The following is a 20,000-nucleotide window of genomic DNA, read 5'->3' on the forward strand; positions in this document are numbered from 1 at the left end:
CGTTGTCTGTACCGAACTACGTGGCTGTACTGCACTGGACTCTAGCTGAGTCTCGGCCGCAACTCCACCCGGCTCAACCACTCACCTGCTGATATGACACGTTATGGCTCGGAGTCACTCGCCTCCTTAAAAAATCCAACTCCTCCTCCTTCTTTCTTTTAGAGATCAAGGTGGACAGATAGTCTTCCAGCCTGAGTTTGTTTCTGTGTTTTCTCTTCTCCTGAGTTGTGAGACTTATGTGTGTGTGTGCTCGTTTGCACGCATGAGTGTGCGCGCAGTTGTTAACGACTCGTTTTTTCGACTGAGAAACTCGGAGAGCACACATGGGGAGGCTGAGTGGGGTGCTGTCAATCACTACCTCAGTCACTCTCTTGTTCCTCCAGGTGACACCTCCTTTAGAAGCATTTTTCTAATAGGAAGTGTGAGTGACCCAAAATTACTGACTACCAACTTCCTCAGAGGAGTTAGTTTTTTTGTAAAATCATTGCAGTTTCTGTGTAAGGTGTATTGATGCTCCTCAATATGTTACTGCTACTACATTCAAGAGAAAGGGAGGCAGACAACAAGGATGAGATGCTAAAGACCTGCAGGAGTATGAGAGGAGTTAAGTTCCTGCCATTAACCAGAGGGATGCAGGTTCACACAGCATTCTGGCTGTCACAGTCCTGCTTTTGGGCAACACACTTCACCCACATTGCTTGCTGGTGGTGGTCAAAGTGAACCGGCAGTGTCTAATTTGCTTGTCAGTAGGAGCCACAACTTTTAACACAACATGAGCCCAAAGACACAAATTTAGAAATGTACCTGTCTTCTTTTTCTTCTTGAAGCCCTCTGTTGGTTCTGCAGATTTGGAGCTTTGGCTCAACAGTTCTGCCTGATCTGAAAAAAAAAAACATGCAGAACATATTGGTAACCAATATGATAGCAACAAGATTTATGTAACATCAGACTTCAGTAAACCTTGTGCTGTCTCATCATGTGAATCTTCAGGTGATTCAACAATCTTTCTTGACCTTTTTACTTTGTAGGTACCTTCAATGAGAAGAAAAACAACTGTAAGTTTAAGGTTCGACTTCATCTAGCTTTGACTCACATGAGAAACAAATGTAGATGATGGCAAACAATAGACCTTTGAGAAAAAATTTGATTAAAGTGTAACCTTTATTTAATGTTTATATAATTCATGTGTTTGTTATTTCATTATTTTGGTCAGTACAGTAATGCTTGTGATTATGTAGATTTGAGTTCTGGGTAAAAGAGGCTGATCTGTTTACAACACCTACTGGTGGATTAGGGGAAAGAAGACATGCTGTGTTAACAGAAAAGCGTAGGAGAGAAAAAAGGAGGAAGTGGAGTAGCAGCGGCTAACTGCGCGTTTGAGTTTTCTGTCCTGCCGTTCGGAAATAAAGAAGAATTATAAAACCCAACTGTAGCCTGTCTACCATGTACTACCGAGAGCCGGCAACCTATCTACAAAATAACGGTTACAAAAGTCCTCTTCTAGAAGAGAATACCAAATTTTACAATTATAGGCACACTATGACTCTGCACCTGTTTCTGGATGAAAGACTACATCACTGAACTCACACAGAGTCAAAACTGGCCTGTATACCTATATACCCCTTCATTACTGGCTCCCCAAAGAGCAGTGTGTTGAGCCCCTCCCTCTTCTCTCTGTACACCAAATTACCCATCAAACCATCATCAAATATGAATAAGACACAACCATCATTGGACTCATCTCTGAGGAAGATGAGTACACAAAGTGGAGCTAGTGCAGTCCTTCAAATTCCTGGGCATTAATCTCTCTGAGGACCTCACCTGAAAATTACACCACCCAGCAAAGGCTGTACTTTCCCCTGGATGGATCTGGTTAGTGAGCTACATCTTTCTGGCCTGTGAGCTGCATATTGTGGACCGCTAGACGTAATTGTTTTCACTAAATTCTAGGGATGCTCTATATTGTCTTTTTTACCGATATCTGATCTACCACCATTGTCGACTCGTAATTTCCTATAAAAATGCTCGATATATGCTCTCACAAAAAAAGGAAAACTAAAACATTTTAGGTTTTCAACATCTCTGATCATTTATCATGCATGCTTATATTTTAAACATTTTCTGTGCAAAATGACAACTACTTCAATAAGTAACAGGAAAAGTGCCATATTGATATTGTCTCCAACAGCAGCTGAATCTCTTTCTCCCCAAGTGAGACACTAAGATGGTGTATTAGTTGGTAATGGATTTTTTCTTAATCTGTAAATTGCAACTAAGATGATAAAACATTTATAAAGATCTTTAGATGAGAAAAGTAAGCCTTGGGTGAATATTCTTTTTGTTGTTTTAGTGGTTTTAGTGGTAAAAGTTGGGTCATTAAACGACTGAAAACGATACATATTTTCCGATATAAAATTTTAATGGCGATATCGGCCAACATTAATGTTAGACCAATATCTGACATCCCGTCATGCCATCAGGATGCAGTGTAGTATCATATGTGCTTCTCGTCATTAGACAGTACTGAGCTACAGCCAGAGCTGCTGTCCTTAAGTTCTATTAAGCTCGGAGCGGTGCGCTGTTTGAGAGTGACTACTGCAGAATGGAAGAAAAAGCACCGCAGAATGGCAGTGGAGAGGTTTACTCAAGAAAATTGCTGCACACCAGCGCACACCAGGAGAGGATCAGCCACGAAGCAGCTGCTTCGATGTGCTCCTCATTCGACTTGCGAGATCACATGATCCCTAGAGACTTCACAGGCTACAGTTTATTTATGCCGTCCGCCATTAAACCAAAAAGAAGGAAATCACGTTGTTATCACTGTTTGATGTCATATATGATGGAATATGATACTAGGAGTAAATAAGCCAATCACACGTAGGCTTCATTTATGTGACATTGCATCGCTGCAATACTTTTACCATGGATTTTACACTGAAACTGTGTGTGATTTCCCGTCTAGCCCAACGGTAACTGCGGAAATTGGTGCATCCCAGGAGTGGCTCACAGAAAAATTAGAACACGATCTTATCTTTAGCGCCTCGGCATGCCGCTCCTGGGCCGCGTCTGAAAATTGCCGTGACGCAGCTTGTTTGTGACACTCCATATACTATTATGGACTCTATTGCAAGCGGTGCCACGCCGCTGGCGTTCCACGGCGTTGGCGTTCCACGGCGCTTTTGCTGCCAGTGTGCAGTAGGCTTGAGAGTTCAGCATGGTGTGTATATGCAAATCTTTAAACTAGCAAAAATGAAATGAGTATATGATAAAATACACAGAAATTTAAACCCAACACCCAACAGCACAAAGACAAATGAAGAAAAAATGTACCTATCTTATATTTCTTCTTGATGTCCTCTGATGGTTCTGCATATTTTGAGCACTGGCTCAGTGGTTCTCCCTGATCTGAAAAATAAAGAACATTCAGAATATATTAGTAACCAAAGTGAATCAACTACATTTATGTACCAAATCACACTGCAGTGAGTCTACGGGTTTCAGCAAGAAGGAAAGAAAAGCTGTAAAGACAGTAGTGAGAGCAGTCATGTTGTCTGGTTAAGAAACAGCATAAACGAAGAAAAGACGGGAGGTAGAAGAGGTTGCAGAGCTCAAAATGTTGAGGTTATCTTTGGGAGTGATGAGGATGGAAAGGATCAGGAACGAGTGTCACATCTATGTAAAATCCATCTGCAGTGAACCTTGTGATGTCTCACCATCTGAATCTTCAGCTGGTTCAACCTTCTTCCCTGGCCCTTTTCCTCTGTACGTCACTTCAAAGAGAAGAAAAACAGTTGTAAAATCAAGTGTGACCTTATGATCATTAGGTACTTTAGCCAAGCAAAAGTTTACCTCTTTTTCCTGCTGTCTGTCTGTGATCATCTGATGGTTCTGCTCTTGTGGGCCTCTGAGTCAGAATGTCAGGTTCTACAAGACAAAACATTCATGAACATCAATCCTGTCTGACAGATACCAAATAAAATACTCAAATGTTATCAAATAAGTAAGAAAAAAACTTTTTTACCTCACTAAATCCTACAATAATTTTTTAATGCCATAAAACTAAAATAACGAACTGACCCCTTCTTTCCACCGGAGCCGTCAGCAGCACGTTACTGCAGCAGCACGTTACTGCAGCAGCACGTCTTGCTCGCGTAAGCTGCTGCTTGGCCCTTCCCACGAGACGCGAAGCAGCAGGGGAGCAGCTGTCACCGACAGAGCACGAAGTCACACAAGTGACTTCGTCAGTAAACACAAGCAGGAGAAAACTACAACATGGCTCCAAAAGGTTTGTGTTTTATGTTCTGTCCGTTTTATAATTGCCAATATGGACCTGAAAAACAAAGGAGACCGCTAGCTAGGTGATAACTTCTCACGGGGCCGCACAGTTAGTAACTTTTTTTAAAGTAAAGCAACCGGAAGGCAGTACATTTCTTAATTCTGAAAATCTCGGGAGCTTCGCTCCGTTTCCGCGTCCGATTTCCTGTCTTTCCTTCCCCAAAAATGTCGAACTTGACCCGTTTCAGAGGCGTTGCGCGTAGAAAATAGAACCGGCGCATAAGGACGGCAACATGCTGCTGACGGCTCCGGTGGAAAAGATTCTGTTGACCACAGAATCCACGGTTCCTTTCAGCAGCTAAGACGTGCTGCTGCAGTAACGTGCTGCTGACGGCTCCGGTGGAAAGAAGGGGTAATAGTCAATGGATAACTGAAAATCAATGAGAACTGTTACAGTTGATCACTAAGCAAAACATTTTTTCAATTCTACAAATCGTTTAGTTCCACTTTTCTGTTCTTATCTCATACAGAGTAGCAAAGTTTCTGCTTTTAGCTTATTTTGCTGACAGTTTCAGCTACTTCCCGAAGGTGACAGGAAGTACCCAAAACTGTCAGCAACATAAGGTAAAACATAAACTTTGCTACTCTGTATGAGACAAGATCAGAAAAATTGAACTAGAAAAGAAACACAGAAAGAACAAGGAGTTTTAAAGAAAAATACTAATATTTTTTTTCTCTGTGGCACTCTATTTCTTTCACATATACACAATTTGAATTAGTATCTCAAACTATTGACTATTCATTTGAAACGTGACTGAACACATGGTCATCATTTAGCCTTTAGTGCAAGTTTTAACGGTAACACATGACCTACCCTCATCATCTTCATATTCCTCCGGATTTTCTTCCTCAGTATCTGCATTGTAATGCATGTCCAGAGCTTCATTACTTTTACCACTGTCCATCAGTGTCTTCTGTTCATGAACATAGCTTTGGCTGAGAGAGGTTTTGCCAGGGTTTTTTAATGCATCATGTGTCTTCATGAGCTTAGGCTGCGAAAAGGTTAGTTCATCCTCTGAGGAAGGAGGAGCTGATGGGATATAATCACTGTCCAAATCATGGCTGGAGTCTGAGAGAAAGTCCTCTGAAGCAGAAAGCTCCTGAAAGAAATAGAGCAAAGACTCAAGTTTAGGACAGGAATTTCTAAACCACAATTCTTAACTTAACCTTTAATTACACTTCAGAAAAATATTTCCAGCTGCTGACTTTGGTTCATTCTTGCACTTCTTACCTTGCTGCTGTATTTTCAAAAAATTTTCTCCAAAATACGTTTAGCTCTAATATAGTGCTGAACGATAATTCAATAGTTCAATATATCTATCGATAGACATGTGGTGCGATAGATAAAAAAACTGGTCAATAAAACTTCAATTAAAAAGTTTCCTTTTTTCATTATAACCTATCAGGTAGCAGCATACTAGACTCACTACTTAAGCTTGGTTTATGCTTGACGCATTTACTTTCCGCTTGGTGATGCGGCTCGCGGATGAAACGCGCTTCACAAATTGCAGTGTTTATGGTTCATGCGGCTTGTCTCTGCGGTGAGCCAATATTCTCCCAAACTGAATGGGGCAGCATGGAGCTCTACGGCATGCATCCAACACTACACCATAGAAGAAGTAAAAATTACTGTTGTTTACAACATGGCATTCCAGCATTTTTTAACAGCATCCTCATCTTTTCTGACAGTGCGAGCTATTTCTCTCCAAAAATTATTAACAACATGTTGATCACGGTGATCTCTGAGAGCTGAATCATACAAATGTCTATTTACGAACCTCTGCCATACTAGTTCTTGCCAGTCCGCCATGTTTTTCCGCGTCCGACCGTCCGCGTGGTTAGAAAATTTCCTAGGTGTGCGTTGCGGAAAGTTTGGGCCGTGCGGAGGCGCGGTGGAGGGGCGTGGTTGTTAAAATGACGGAACTTTTCCGCGTGGAGCCGTGCGGACCTCGCGGACGCGTCAAACATTAACCAACCTTCACTCCTAACCAATCAAAACCACAGACTCGGCACGCTACGTCACCAGGCCCTCCCCTCTCAAACCAAAAGAGAGCGAAAGGAAGCAAGATGTCTAGGGCTGCCATGATTAGTCGACTCGTCACGACAACGCAGACAAATAAAATAAACCTTATTTTATAAACAATTTTTTAAAATGTCGCCTGCTGCAGCACGTTGGGCTTTTGCTTCCTGCCTCTCTGCTCAGCCACCACTTTGGCTCCAAGGCGCATGCGCAATGGTGGCCATCCAGCTCAGCCTTCATCATCGGAGAAAGTGTCGAATCGCAACATATCTGAAAAGTTTGGGAGCATTATACTAATTCAAAAGAAAGCCACATGGTGCAAACTCTGCAAAGCAAAACTCTTTCACAGGAGCACATCGGCAATGCACGAGCATCTTAAGAGGAAGAACAGAGTCGCCTCGGTAAGTTTACCTCTTGTTAGCAGCTGACATCAACAGAGTTTGTTTATGTTTATGTATTTAGCAGACACTTTTGTCCAAAGCGACTTACAAGTGATAATCGGCATGTTGCCCTTGAACAACAACAACAACAACAACTTGACATCAGTCATGGGGAGGAGGGAACAAGGAGTGGACAGTAGAGAGGGGGACGGGTGCAGGGAAGGTGCAAGTTTAGAAGATTCTCTCTGAAGAGCAGGGTCTTCAGGAGTTTCTTGACAATTGAAATGGAAGCCCCTGTTCTGGTAGTGCTTAGTAGGTCATTCCACATTTGTGAAACGATGCATGAGAAGAGTCTGGATTGTCCTGAGCGTGGTGTAGGCACTGCTAGTCGACGATCCTGTGATGACCGGAGCGGCCAGGCCGAGACATAAGCCTTTGCAAGAGGATTCAGGTAGATGGGAGCCGTACCATCTCGGACTTTGTATGCTAGTGTTAGCAGTTTGAATTTGATGTGTGCTGCTAGCGGTAGCCAGTGGAGCTCAATGAACAGAGGGGTGACTTGTGCTCTTTTTGGCTATTTGAAGACCAGACACACCGCTTCATTCTGGACCATTTGAAGAGGTCTCACAGTACAGCCTGGAAGACCAGTTAGAAGGGCATTGCAGTAATCGAGGCGGGAAATGACAGTAGATTGCACCAGGACCTGAGTGGCATGTTGTGTTAGGTATGGTCTGATCCTTCGTATGTTATACAGCGCAAAGCGGCATGAACGAGCAACAGAGGCAACACGATCTTTAATGGTCAGGTGTTCATCCAGATTTCGAACTGCCTTTGAAGGAGCCAGAGATAGGAAGTCATTTTGGATTGAGATATTGTGCTGTATGGATGGGTTTGCTGGGATGACAAGTAGTTCAGTTTTAGAGAGGTTGAGTTGGAGATGGTGGGATTTCATCCATTTTGATATGTCAGAGAGACAGTTTGATATTCGTGCAGAGACAGTGTGGTCGTCCGGTGGAAATGACAGATAGAGCTGGGTGTCGTCTGCATAGCAGTGGTAGGAGAAGCCATGTGATCGAATGATCTCACCCAGTGAGGTGGTGTATATGGCAAAGAGAAGAGGTCCTAGAACAGAGCCCTGGGGGACTCCTGTGGCAAGATGGTGCATGGTAGAGGATTGTCCAAGCCAAGATACAGTGATCCCTCGCTACTTCGCGGTTCGTTTATCGTGGATTCACGACTTTGCAGATTTTTTCTTTGGAGCCTTATTCAAGGGAAATTCGCCGATTCGCGGAATTTTTCACCGATTCGCCGTATTTTTCTGTCATGTTTTGGGGTAAGTGTCTAACCAAAGACATACAGAATCAGACTCGAGTCGAGGTAAAAGATAAACAATAATTTTATTTCTTTAATGATGAGAACTGAGGGCGCACTGGTGATCCAGTGGAGGGTAAACCAGGAAGCGGCAAAATGCGGAAGTTCAGGGTGAATGTGGAGTTGAGCCGGGGTGATATCCAGAGGCGAATTGTAGATTTCCAGGTGGCAGAGTAGACGGATGAGGAGGACGAGGTAACGGAGAGGGAGCGTGAGCACGGTGGAGAGCGGGACGGCAGAGCGGAGTTGGTATCCAGGCAGCGAACCGGTGAGTATCCAGAAGTCTCCAAGATGGGAGAGAATCCGGAGGAGAAGCGAGTCAGGCAGTAGTTAATCATACGGCGTGGTATCTGGATAACCGTCCTCCTTTTAAAGCCGTCCCGCTGATCAGGCTGATGAGGATCAGCTGCGCTCCCTCTCCTGTTAAATAAATACTGTAAATATGGTGTCCCTACTTTGCGGATTTTCACCTATCGCGGCCAGGTCTGGAACGCATCTACCGCGATAAATGAGGGATCACTGTACACTAAATGATCGTCCTGTGAGGTACGATTCAAACCAGGCATGTGCTTTCTCTGTGATGCCCATGCTAGAGAGTGTGGACAAAAGGAAGCCATGTTTGACAGTGTCAAATGCAGCCGATAAGTCGAGCAGGATAAGCACTGAGGATTTGGCAGTTGCTCTAGCTTCTTTTAAGGATTCCATCACTGCTAAAAGAGCAGTTTCAGTGGAGTGGCCCTTTTTGAACCCAGATTGGTAAGGGTCAAGCAGACAGTTTTGTGAGAGGTATTCTGTGATCTGCATGAAAGCCACCTTTTCTGTGATTTTGGACAGAAAAAGGAGGAGAGAGAGGTCGGTAGTTCTCCACATGATTTGGAGGAAGAGATGGGTTTTTTTTTAGCAGAGGTTTAACCAGAGCATGCTTGACAGAGATAGGAAATCCGGATGTCAGTGAAGCGTTGATCACATAAGTGCCTGCTGCAGCTACTGTAGGAGCAATAGCTTGGAGCAGCTTAGTCGGAATGGGGTCCTGGGCATGTAGTAGGGCGGCTGCACGTGACAAGCTTGGACACACAGTTCTCAGTGAGAGGGGAAAAAGAGGAAAATGAAGCAGTAGGGCCTGAGATGGTTGGGCTAGAAGGAGATTGTGGAAGCGAATGTTCAGGAGTGGCCAGTTGAGTAAACTGATAGCTTATAGCTGCCAGTCAGTGAAGAATGAGGCAAAGGTGACTGCTGATAGATTGTTGGTAGGAGGTGGAGAAGGAGGGTTGAGCAGAGTTTTGAATGTCGAAAATAGTTTTTTGAGAGTCAGTAGAGCTGAGAAGAGCTACTTGTGATTATAGCTGCAGCAACACCAGTAGAGACGGTGACGTTGTTACCTTTAGAACACGTTTGTATGTCACATATTTTTGCTCCAGTTACAAACGCTAATGATTGATTCCATCCCGCTACGTTAGAGTGGAGTTTACAGACATATATATGACAACAACCATCTACCAGGCTGGTCCCACTTCACCACCATGATGGAAAAGAAGAGTTACACAACTTTTAAGATGTGTGTGTGTGTCAGTTTCTCTCTAGATACAAATAAAATAAACATTAGAATAAAATGCATTTATGAAAAAATAAAAAGGTCGCTGACTGAACAATCAAGAAACCTAATAGTTTTAAAGCATAAAACATTTTCTTTGTGTTAAAACTTAACCTACTTTATTTGATTTAACAGAATTATTAATCTGGTAAATAAACTAACTTTAATATCTTTTATCTTTACACTAAAGCAGACCCTCAGAGCTGCCGATGATCCCTGACTGCTAATGTGTGGACTAGCCGTGCTACAAAGGCGTACCTTGGTGTGTCCTGCTATTTCCTGAGTGAAGATTGGAAGATGAAGCACTTCAACCTTGCCACCATGCCTCTTGTGAACACAAGTCATTTTTGGTTTTAGGTGCCTACCTCCATGTAGTTGTAGCATTTGTATCAACAGGTTACAAGTTAATTAAAGTTGTTTGCTAAGCTATCATCTTGTCTTTATTAGATGGCCCATAGCAGATCACACTTCAGACTAGAAGCTAATGATGGTATATTAGTGCATCCTGGTGCAATAAGCTAAACTTTTATAAATGACACGATTAGTCGACTACTAAAATAGCCATTTGTGGAAGCCCTAAAGACGTTGCAGCAAGAAGAGGCGGAGAAAAAAAATCAAAATACCAAAAATAAAATGGCCAGGGGTGCATGTAAAATATTTTCTACATTTTTAAAAAATATATATATTTTTTTCAATAATTATCAATTATGATCAATTTAAAACAACATTTATCTACATACTTTTTTGCTATATCATCCAGCCCCACTCTAATAGGCCATTGGACGCTTTTCTTTAGACTTTCAGCCCCATGTGCTGAGAGTTCAGACTTTGGCTCCAAAATACAACTTGGCAGTGGCCAGAAAGAAATTTTGGCTTAATTTTGGGACAACAGTCTGTAAAGCTGCTGCCATGTGACCCCTGCACTTTATCATGTGACAGTAACATGAAGAACATCCTGCAGTCAACAGAGTTGCTCTGCTGAGCTCACACCTTTGTTACAGGACTTCTTGAGTCTTCTAGTCCGACATTAGTGCAGTAATGAGGGAGAACTACATCTATTCATCTTTCTATTCATGCATGCGCACTTTATACCTGCTTTATACATTTGGTGAGATGGAGTACATCTGGACAGGTCATCAGAGAACCAACACAACCATCTACACAGCTACTTTCACCTAATACCATTTTAAATCGCTGTTTTAATGGTGGTATTAGTTAATGTGAGACACAAAGACTTAGCAGCACAGTAGATTGTTTTAGTAATGAACAGGTCATAGTGTGGTATTTAGCATGATGGAACTTGTGTGTAGAAATGTTCTTAAACATAACACGTCTGACCATGCGTACGAACAGCATCTAATAGTAAAATGGTGTAACCGTAGTATTGAAGGTCTCAGTCATCCACGATTCTTCCTCATCCACAAATTATTTTTACCCAATCAGTAATTATGTCTGTGGAGAAACAGTTTTTGTCGTGTAATTGATATTGGAACCGATAAAAAGGCATCTGTGATGAGACTGGGCCAATGCTGCCATCAGTGAGCTGCATTATGCCCTCATGAATACAGTGGCATTTTAATGGTGAAAAATCAGGCAGATTGTTTCCTATCTTGATTTGTTCTCAGTTTAACCCTCCCACTGTCCTAATGGGTGACCCCCGCAAGGAAAGTTGACCATTGAGCAGGATTGATGGTTTATCTCTTGAGGTCCACGTGGCAGGGGTGAGGTGGTGCTTGCTCCTCACCAATGCCAGCTGTTAGCTTTCTCAGCAACCTTACTAAAGGAACTTTTCTTTCCAGTACAGGAGGGGCCTCTGGTTTATTACGGTTAAAAAGCATTAATCAAGCTAGTTAAAGTTGGGTTGCTATAACACACTGGCAAATAATTTAGTTCCAAACCAAAACCTGAAATAACAGACAGCTAAAGAATATTCTAACCAGTAAATAGTTGTAAATTAAATTTTTCATATATGTTGGTAGTACGTCCATTCCAAGCATTAGCCTGACCCAGGTTCAGTTTACTGGCAATCACAGACGTTTTTAATTCAAACAAAGCTGTTTAGTGTCAGTACTGATTATGTTTGGTTAAAAATATAAATATGTTATATATGATCTTAAAGTTATAAGTAGAAATGTCTAAACAAATTTAATACAACACTAAATCAGTGAATATTTTGTTTGATTACCAGCTGCCTTCTGCCTTCATGGTGACCAAAATCCTAAAGATGTTTCTAAAACAATTTTTTTTGACAAAATAAAAAAAATTGTCTGTTATTTGTATTTTCTTTTCAAGAAAAAGAAGGGAGAAAAATAATAAAATTCAATTAGAATTTGGAAGAAAAAATCTGAGATTTTATTTTTAAGCCATATTTAAGTCCTATAGGATAATTAAGAAATACTTACCATTATCTCTTCCTGTTCTTCTTCCTTCTGCTCATTATCTACAAAAAAGAACATGTAAATGTGAAGGAATTTGCCCCCAGTGCATTCATTTCTAAGGTGCTTACCCAACTAAACAGCACATTTTATCAAGCTTTTTTGCAAAATCAGACACATGATATAGCATAATTAATATATGAATATAATGAAACAAAATAAATTAAAATATAAAGTACAATCAGGAAGGCTAGAAAAGTCAATAGTAATCCCAAGTGATCTGTTTTCAATTGTACGCCCGTTGTGTTAACCGTAAGCTGAACAAAAACGGGCATAGTTGCTCACTCTGCATTGACTGTGGACAGTGAGGAGACCCATCCAATACAGCGACAAAGCTGTTACGTTCTCCAGTGGCCAATGGGGCATCTACGTATTCATGGCTATGATTGGAAGTATTTTCCTTGTTTTAGGTAATGCTTCCAGGGTTTTTCCTGGCTCAAACTGAGGCAGAGGTGGTACCATCTTGACCATGCACCAGCACATGCATATTGTGTGCATTCAACTGCCTCACTTTTTTAAAGGCAAAAATATTTTTTCATTAAGTGTTCTCATCTAAGTTTCTGTTGATTAATTGAATATCCCATTTGACAACGTTTCAAGTGAAACAAAACTGGTTTGCTGCTAAAACATTTGAAATAAAACAACAAAATTATCAGGCTGAAACAACAGACTTATTATAAAAGGTTCAATAATATGCATTAGATTGTGATTTAGTTCCTATTTCCCATCTGATATTTAAAGTTTAAAATATTTTTAAAAATCGACCTACATTTGAGTAACATTTTAGGTTTTCATTAATAACCCTCACCTTAGTCAAAATAACACATAAATATATCCAGTAAAATATGATGGATTTCATTAACATGCATTTGTATTGGAAATGGTAAGAACATTTAATTTCTGCTGCTAACAATGTAATGGTGGCATTAGGGTTGTCACGGTAACCAGTGTAGTGGTAAACCCCGGTAAAAAAGTGGACAATAATAATAATCGTCTTGTTTTAAAAAAATATATTATCTCGGTGGATTACCGTGGCTGCAATGTAGGCGCGGTGACCCTTACCGACCACCGTATCATCTGCTGCAGTTGCCTGCAGCACATGCGCACTTTGTTGTTTACAACCAAAACTTTCTTGAGGCTAAAGCCGAAATAATGGCCAGAGGAGGAGACGGCAGCGCTCAGGACATTTATTATCTCTCAGAGAAGACAAAGTTGGAAGTATGGGCATTTTTTTGGATATATGAAGAATGCCGAGGGACAGTTGATAGAAGACGGCTATCCTGTTTGCAGCACGTGCAGAAAAAGTGTCTGTGAAAGGCAGCAACGCTTCAAATTTCATGACACATCTGCGTGACCATCACCCACAACTCTACAGTCAACGCAAGGCAAGTTAACATTAGCATTTTAGCTAAAATGCGTGATCCGAGGATTTGGGTTGAGGGAGAATGCAACGATTCACTATATAAAACAGCCACAGCGCCGCTACCTGCATATAAAAAATTGTCGCGGACACCCCCATATTGAAATGACGCTATGCATTACGGGGCTCCCAGGGGCAGATAAGAGTTGGTCTCTCACGTGGCGGCCACACAAATTTGAACGCAGGAAAAACCCTAGCTTCTCTTCTACAGCTGTATATTTAGTGTGTATTAAAAGTAAAATATGAAATAAAACTTGGCTGAGTGGAAGACAAAAATGAGCTATGAGTACTGCCGGTAACCGGCAGAATGCTGTTGTGGTTTAATGTTCACAAGCTTGTAGTCAACATTATAGACCGTCTTAAACTATCAGCTGATTGTTTGCTTAACAGATTAAATTGTTCTCCTGTATGGGAGTCAGACAATTTCACTCTGTACAAGGAGCACAGGAGATGAGACTGAGCTGCAGGTTACAGTGTTAGTCTGTGCAGCTAAATTTTCCATCAAAAAGTACCATGTTCAATAAAATAATTTTATTTAAAAAATATTCATGTGTTGTGGTTAAAATTGTGGGTCCTTAGTGTAAAAGTTTCAAATACATTAGGTATTTTGACTGTAAAAATTAATTAACTTAATTCACTAACCTATCAGCAATACTTACAGCGTTTGTTCGTCAAATAAAAATCACAAAAAGATAATCTCACAGTGGTAAACTACTCAATGTCCACCCACAGGCTGTTGGCTTACTCAGTTACTGTACATTGACCATTTACTGCACACAGGTCTACAATGCAGTTTAGTATTAGTAATTACACATTAGAGGTTGATGCAGCAGTTTATTTTCTTATTCTCTGTGTGACTTAAAATAATTAAAACTAATTAAACTGCTAATGCACCTCAGTGCTTTTTTGCTGGCATAGTTCCAGGATGAACGCACTTCCGGTAATCATTGTAGTTCTGGACCAGTACTGGTATGTTCAGAGAAGCAAACTCATAGATTGGAAGCAAATGTCTTCTTTACAGTTTGAATTGACTAGAAAGTCAAAGGCAATAGTTTGGGCTACAAGTCCTTTTGTCAATATGTCATGCTAAATCCCGGTTAGCAAGCTAAAACAGTGGGTTGAAGTTTGCAGCAAAGCAAGTACATTCAAAGCAATAAAGAGGATCCCTGCAGTGGTTTAAGGAATAAAGTAAGATAATTCAACTGTTCTGAAAACAAATAAAAGATAAAAATGATCCCCTGATTTTACTTTGTCAAGCTTACAACACAGGCTACACGAAACTACACCAGTTGTCAATCTTTTTTGACAAAATAAACAAAATACATACACACAAACACCTCACACAGTTAACTATGAATAAAAATAAATCTTACCTGGTTTAGTTGCAGACTTTTTTCTGGTTCCAAACACTGAAACAGTTTCCATCTGCTTCTCCGATGCTCTGCAGCTGCGTGAATCCCCTCACTGATGTTGCTTTCAGGAGCACTGGGAAAGTTGAGAACTGCGTGCAGATCTCCACGTTTTAATAGATTAAAAATATTTCTTTTGAAAAATTGCTCATGTAATGACTTTTAAGGAAATTGTTATGCACTTTTTAACACAGTGTGAAATTTATATTTAAAAAGACAGGGTTCAGATTTGATGTTGAGTGTAACTAGTGTACTGGTAGTTACACATTTTCCTTGAATGCAGCAGAGGTTTAAGAGTTAGCCAGTCCACTGTTTAATGCCACCCATCCCCCACCCTGAGTTAGCCAGTCCACTGTTTAATGCCACCCATCCCCCACCCTGACTTCTTGTTGATGAGTGCCTCTGAACTCAAGAGAAACAACCTGTACAGAACAGTTTGGATTGAAAAGGGCCACGTCTCCCTCACCCTGCCTCAATGTTCATGACTTGACCCTGTAGAAAAAAACATTCCCCTTTACATTTTCAACTAGAAATAAAGACTAAAAAAATTTAAATGATTGGTTGTTTTTTTTTTATCTGAAACCAAAATTTTTAAAAACACCTTCTTTTACATGCTTTTATTTTTAAGCTCACATAAAACTTAGCAAATGGGAGAACAGGATACAGGACTAACTTTGAGTTTAATATTCAATTACCTGTCGGTAAATTCTATTTCTAAATTTTTATTTTATATAAGTTCTTTAACTTCAGACTTGGACTTTCATCATAATGAACTATTGTGGGGCTTGATGGTGGTGAAATTAGTAGCAATGTTGTCTCATAGCAAATAAGCCACCTGTTTCAATCCAGCTTGCGTGGCCTTTTTGTGTGGAGGTAGCATGTTCTCCCTATGTAAGCGCTGGTTTCTTTCCACAGACCAAAAACATGCACATCAATCAAGGTAACTGGTGAATCTAAATTGTCCCTAGTTATGAGTGATTATGCGACTGGTTGTTTGTCCCAGGGTGTGTCTCTGTGATGGACTGAGGCTTGTCCAGTGTTTCTCTTGCCCTGCAACACTAGTGAGAATGATGTAGTTAAAAAAATTATTAAATATTGTGAAGACTATTAAAATATACACATGAAACACAACCTATACTTTTTAAGTAATAATATATGCAAACTCCTTGATGAAAATATTAATTAATAGACTTCCTTCACATGTAGCAACACTATAAAACCACATGTAGACTAAAATGAAAAAAATTGAAGCCAAAGATAAATGTATTGATGTGGTGGCCACCAGCAATTTCACACTGACAACAAGACTGTAATGATAAGTTGTAAGTGCTCACCACATTTCGTCTTAATTGGACGATGGAAGGTGGGTCAAAAAATCCCTACATGCAAGAGCTAAAGGCCCGAAATGGAGCCTGAACTAGATTTGACCCCCTTTTTGGCTGCTGTTCGGCTTACGTTTGTCCGAGGCGCACACAACTTTTTTTGGTGCATCCCGGTTCTGGCCCAAACCATACACGTCAAAGTCATGCTGGTCGGAACCCTTTGAGGGTCCGTTTGGGCCGTGTGGGCAGTTTTCCCGCCTTTCTTGCCATGTGGTCTCAAATGTGGCATTTTTTCAGCCGATTTTCACCAAACAAACACCGATTCCGCATGCAGGCACCACCCCGAGCAAGCCCTGGCAATTTTTTAGCCGTAGCTCATCGTTTAAGTGCTCTTTTGGCCTTGTGGGCACTCGACCGGCAGGTGACTGGGGTCATTCTCTTTAATTGTGATTACTCCTCAACGGAACGGCCAATTGGCCCGATTTTCAGAAGGTATTTCCTCATGGGGCAGCACAATCAGAATTCAGTGTCAAATTCCCAGAAACCCCCCAGAAAAAAATCCTATGTCTGATTTCAGTTTCAAAATAGGTTCTTGGACATATAGCTCCAAAAAAGACCTGATGATTCAGTTGGTCCAAAGTAGAAAAAATTTCTGCTTGTGCCAGTGACCCCATCTTTTAGTATGTTGATCTGGGGCCTGGGACGAGTCCACCTGAGGTGGTGCATGCCAAAGTCTTTTGTGGTTTCCAAGATATAGCCCCCCAAAACCCACACTTTTCACTGTTAGGAGGTGGCATAATTTTGGTGCCATGCGTGCCATTGAGCTGCTTGAAAAGACTGAAACTTAGGCCAAATTGAAGGGTTAAGCATCCCTTTCCCCTGCTTGTTTGCTTTGTAACTAGGACAAAGGTGAACCTCATTAAGGTGTACCTTTAATATTCAGCCGCTGAAACTTAGCTTCTGATTAACCTTGAAATTTTTACTGTAGCTTCAGGTGACCCTCTGGTCCGACCCTCCAATTTTATAGGCTGCTAGGCCATGCAGAAAGGTTAAAGGTCACAAAACATTTTAGGCCTTTTTCATTTTGGGCTCATTTAAAAGACAGAAACGTAGGCCAAAATTAATTTTTAGGCATTTTTTAGGTAATATATCAGCCCCTGAACAAGATAAAAATCTGGAAATATTGGTAAGAGTCGCTACTGATAAGTTGTAAGTGCTCACCACGTTTCGTCTTAATTGGACGATGGAAGGTGGGTCGAAAAATCCCTACATGCAAGAGCTAAAGGCCCGAAATGGAGCCTGAACTAGATTTGACCCCTTTTTTGGCTGCTGTTCGGCTTACGTTTGTCCGAGGCGCACACAACTTTTTTTGGTGCATCCCGGTTCTGGCCCAAACCATACACGTCAAAGTCATGCTGGTCGGAACCCTTTGAGGGTCCGTTTGGACCGTGTGGGCAGTTTTCCCGCCTTTCTTGCCATGTGGTCTTAAATGTGGCATTTTTTCAGCCGATTTTCACCAAACAAACACCGATTCCGCATGCAGGCACCATCCCGAGCAAGCCCTGGCAATTTTTTAGTCGTAGCTCATCGTTTAAGTGCTCTTTTGGCCTTGTGGGCACTCGACCGGCAGGTGACTGGGGTCATTCTCTTTAATTGTGATTACTCCTCAACGAAACAGCCAATTGGCCCCATTTTCAGAGGGTATTTCCTCATGGGGCAGCACAATCAGAATTCAGTGTCAAATTCCCAGAAACCCCCCAGAAAAAAATCCTATGTCTGATTTCAGCCACAAAATAGGTTCTTGGACACATAGCTCCAAAAAAGACCTGATGATTCAGTTGGTCCAAAGTAGAAAAAAAATTCTGCTTGTGCCAGTGACCCCATCTTTCAGTATGTTGATCTGGGGCCTGGGACGAGTCCACCTGAGTTGGTGCATGCCAAAGTCTTTTGTGGTTTCCAAGATATAGCCACCCAAAACCCACACTTTTCACTGTTAGGGGGTGGCATAATTTTGGCGCCATGCATGCCATTGAGCTGCTTGAAAAGACTGAAACTTAGGCCGAATTGAAGGGTTAAGCGTCCCTTTCCCCTGCTTGTTTGCTTTGTAACTAGGACAAAGGTGAACCTCATTAAGGTGTACCTTTAATATTCAGCCGCTGAAACTCGAATTCTGACTAACCTTGAAATTTTTACTGTAGCTTCAGGTGACCCTCTGGTCCGACCCCCCCATTTTATAGGCTGCTAGGCCATACAGAAAGGTTAAAGGTCACAAAACATTTTAGGCCTTTTTCATTTTGGGCTCATTTAAAAGACAGAAACGTAGGCCAAAATTAATTTTTAGGCATTTTTCAGGTAATATATCAGCCCCTGAACAAGATAAATATCTGGAAATATTGGTGAGAGTCACTACTGATAAGTTGTAAGTGCTCACCACGTTTCGTCTTAATTGGACGATGGAAGGTGGGTCGAAAAATCCCTACATGCAAGCGCTAAAGGCCCGAAATGGAGCCTGAACTAGATTTGACCCCCTTTTTGGCTGCTGTTCGGCTTACGTTTGTCCGAGGCGCACACAACTTTTTTTAGTGCATCTCGGTTCTAGCCCAAACCATACACGTCAAAGTCATGCTGGTCGGAACCCTTTAAGGGTTTCTTTGGGCCGTGTGGGCAGTCTTCCCGCCTTTCTTGCCATGTGGTCTCAAATGTGGCAGTTTTTCAGCAGATTTTCACCAAACAAACTCAGATTCCGCATGCAGGCACCACCCCGAACAAGCCCTGGCAATTTCGTAGCTGTAGCTCGTCGTTTGAGTGCTCTTTTGGCCTTGTGGGCACTCGACAGGCAGGTGACTGGGGTCATTCACTTTTATAGCGATTACTCCTCAACGGAACGGCCAATTGGCCCCATTTTCAGATGGTATGTCCCCATGGGGCAGCACAATCAGAATTCAGTGTCAAATTCCCAGAAACCCCCCAGAAAAAAAATCCTACGTCTGATTTCAGCCACAAAATAGGGTCTTGGACACATAGCTCCAAAAAAGACCTGATGATTCAGTTGGTCCAAAGTAGAAAAAAAAATTCTGCTTGTGCCAGTGACCCCATCTTTTAGAATGTTGATCTGGTGCCTGGGACGAGTCCACCTGAGGTGGTGCATGCCAAAGTCTTTTGTGGTTTCCAAGATATAGCCCCCCAAATCCCACACTTTTCACTGTTAGGAGGTGGCATAATTTTGGTGCCATGCGTGCCATTGAGCTGCTTGAAAAGACTGAAACTTAGGCCAAATTGAAGGGTTAAGCATCCCTTTCCCCTGCTTGTTTGCTTTGTAACTAGGACAAAGGTGAACCTCATTAAAGTGTACCTTTAATATTCAGCCGCTGAAACTCGGCTTCTGATTAACCTTGAAATTTTTACTGTAGCTTCAGGTGACCCTCTGGTCCGACCCCCCCATTTTATAGGCTGCTAGGCCATACAGAAAGGTTAAAGGTCACAAAACATTTTAGGCCTTTTTCATTTTGGGCTCATTTAAAAGACCGAAATGTAGGCCAAAATGAATTTTTAGGCATTTTTCAGGTAATATATCAGCCCCTGAACAAGATAAAAATCTGGAAATATTGGTAAGAGTCGCTACTGATAAGTTGTAAGTGCTCACCACGTTTCGTCTTAATTGGACGATGGAAGGTGGGTCGAAAAATCCCTACATGCAAGAGCTAAAGGCCCGAAATG

At 41.6% G+C, this 20,000-nt stretch overlaps 2 protein-coding genes and 1 long non-coding RNA gene across 7 annotated transcripts in view; 2 read left to right on the forward strand and 1 right to left on the reverse strand.

Moving 5' to 3' along the window:
• Positions 1 to 1,180, forward strand: part of LOC139069899 (uncharacterized) — a 3,023-nt gene extending 1,843 nt beyond the window's left edge. Inside the window, exon 2 of the long non-coding RNA XR_011520575.1 lies at positions 1 to 1,180. This exon is cut by the window's left edge and continues 66 nt beyond it. This is a non-coding gene — a long non-coding RNA (uncharacterized lncRNA).
• The window catches only part of tbrg4 (transforming growth factor beta regulator 4), a 36,576-nt gene that overhangs the window by 9,870 nt on the left and 6,706 nt on the right, over positions 1 to 20,000 (forward strand). Inside the window, exon 11 of one of the 4 annotated variants that reach the window (XM_070551226.1) lies at positions 9,888 to 10,126. The exons of 2 other annotated variants lie outside the window; for them this stretch is intronic. In XM_070551226.1, the coding sequence (XP_070407327.1) occupies positions 9,888 to 9,917 (30 nt within the window). In that variant the 3' untranslated portion in view covers positions 9,918 to 10,126. Of the gene's footprint in view, positions 1 to 9,887; positions 10,127 to 20,000 lie in introns of those variants that run through there. One more of the 4 variants, XM_070551227.1, reaches the window with a different exon arrangement.
• The window catches only part of LOC129162408 (uncharacterized), a 25,421-nt gene that overhangs the window by 2,779 nt on the left and 2,642 nt on the right, over positions 1 to 20,000 (reverse strand). For both annotated transcript variants that reach the window (XM_070551229.1, XM_070551228.1), the window contains exons 1-8: positions 14,926 to 20,000; positions 12,100 to 12,137; positions 5,150 to 5,435; positions 3,850 to 3,924; positions 3,714 to 3,770; positions 3,331 to 3,405; positions 961 to 1,032; positions 805 to 879 (exon numbers count right to left, since the gene is read on the reverse strand). The exon at positions 14,926 to 20,000 is cut by the window's right edge. In XM_070551229.1, coding sequence (XP_070407330.1) covers positions 805 to 879; positions 961 to 1,032; positions 3,331 to 3,405; positions 3,714 to 3,770; positions 3,850 to 3,924; positions 5,150 to 5,435; positions 12,100 to 12,137; positions 14,926 to 14,977 — 730 coding nt within the window. In that variant the 5' untranslated portion in view covers positions 14,978 to 20,000. The remainder of the gene's footprint in view (positions 1 to 804; positions 880 to 960; positions 1,033 to 3,330; positions 3,406 to 3,713; positions 3,771 to 3,849; positions 3,925 to 5,149; positions 5,436 to 12,099; positions 12,138 to 14,925) is intronic.

Source organism: Nothobranchius furzeri, chromosome 5 (genome assembly GCF_043380555.1).
Source record: "Nothobranchius furzeri strain GRZ-AD chromosome 5, NfurGRZ-RIMD1, whole genome shotgun sequence".
NCBI classification, from domain to species: Eukaryota; Metazoa; Chordata; class Actinopteri; order Cyprinodontiformes; family Nothobranchiidae; genus Nothobranchius; species Nothobranchius furzeri.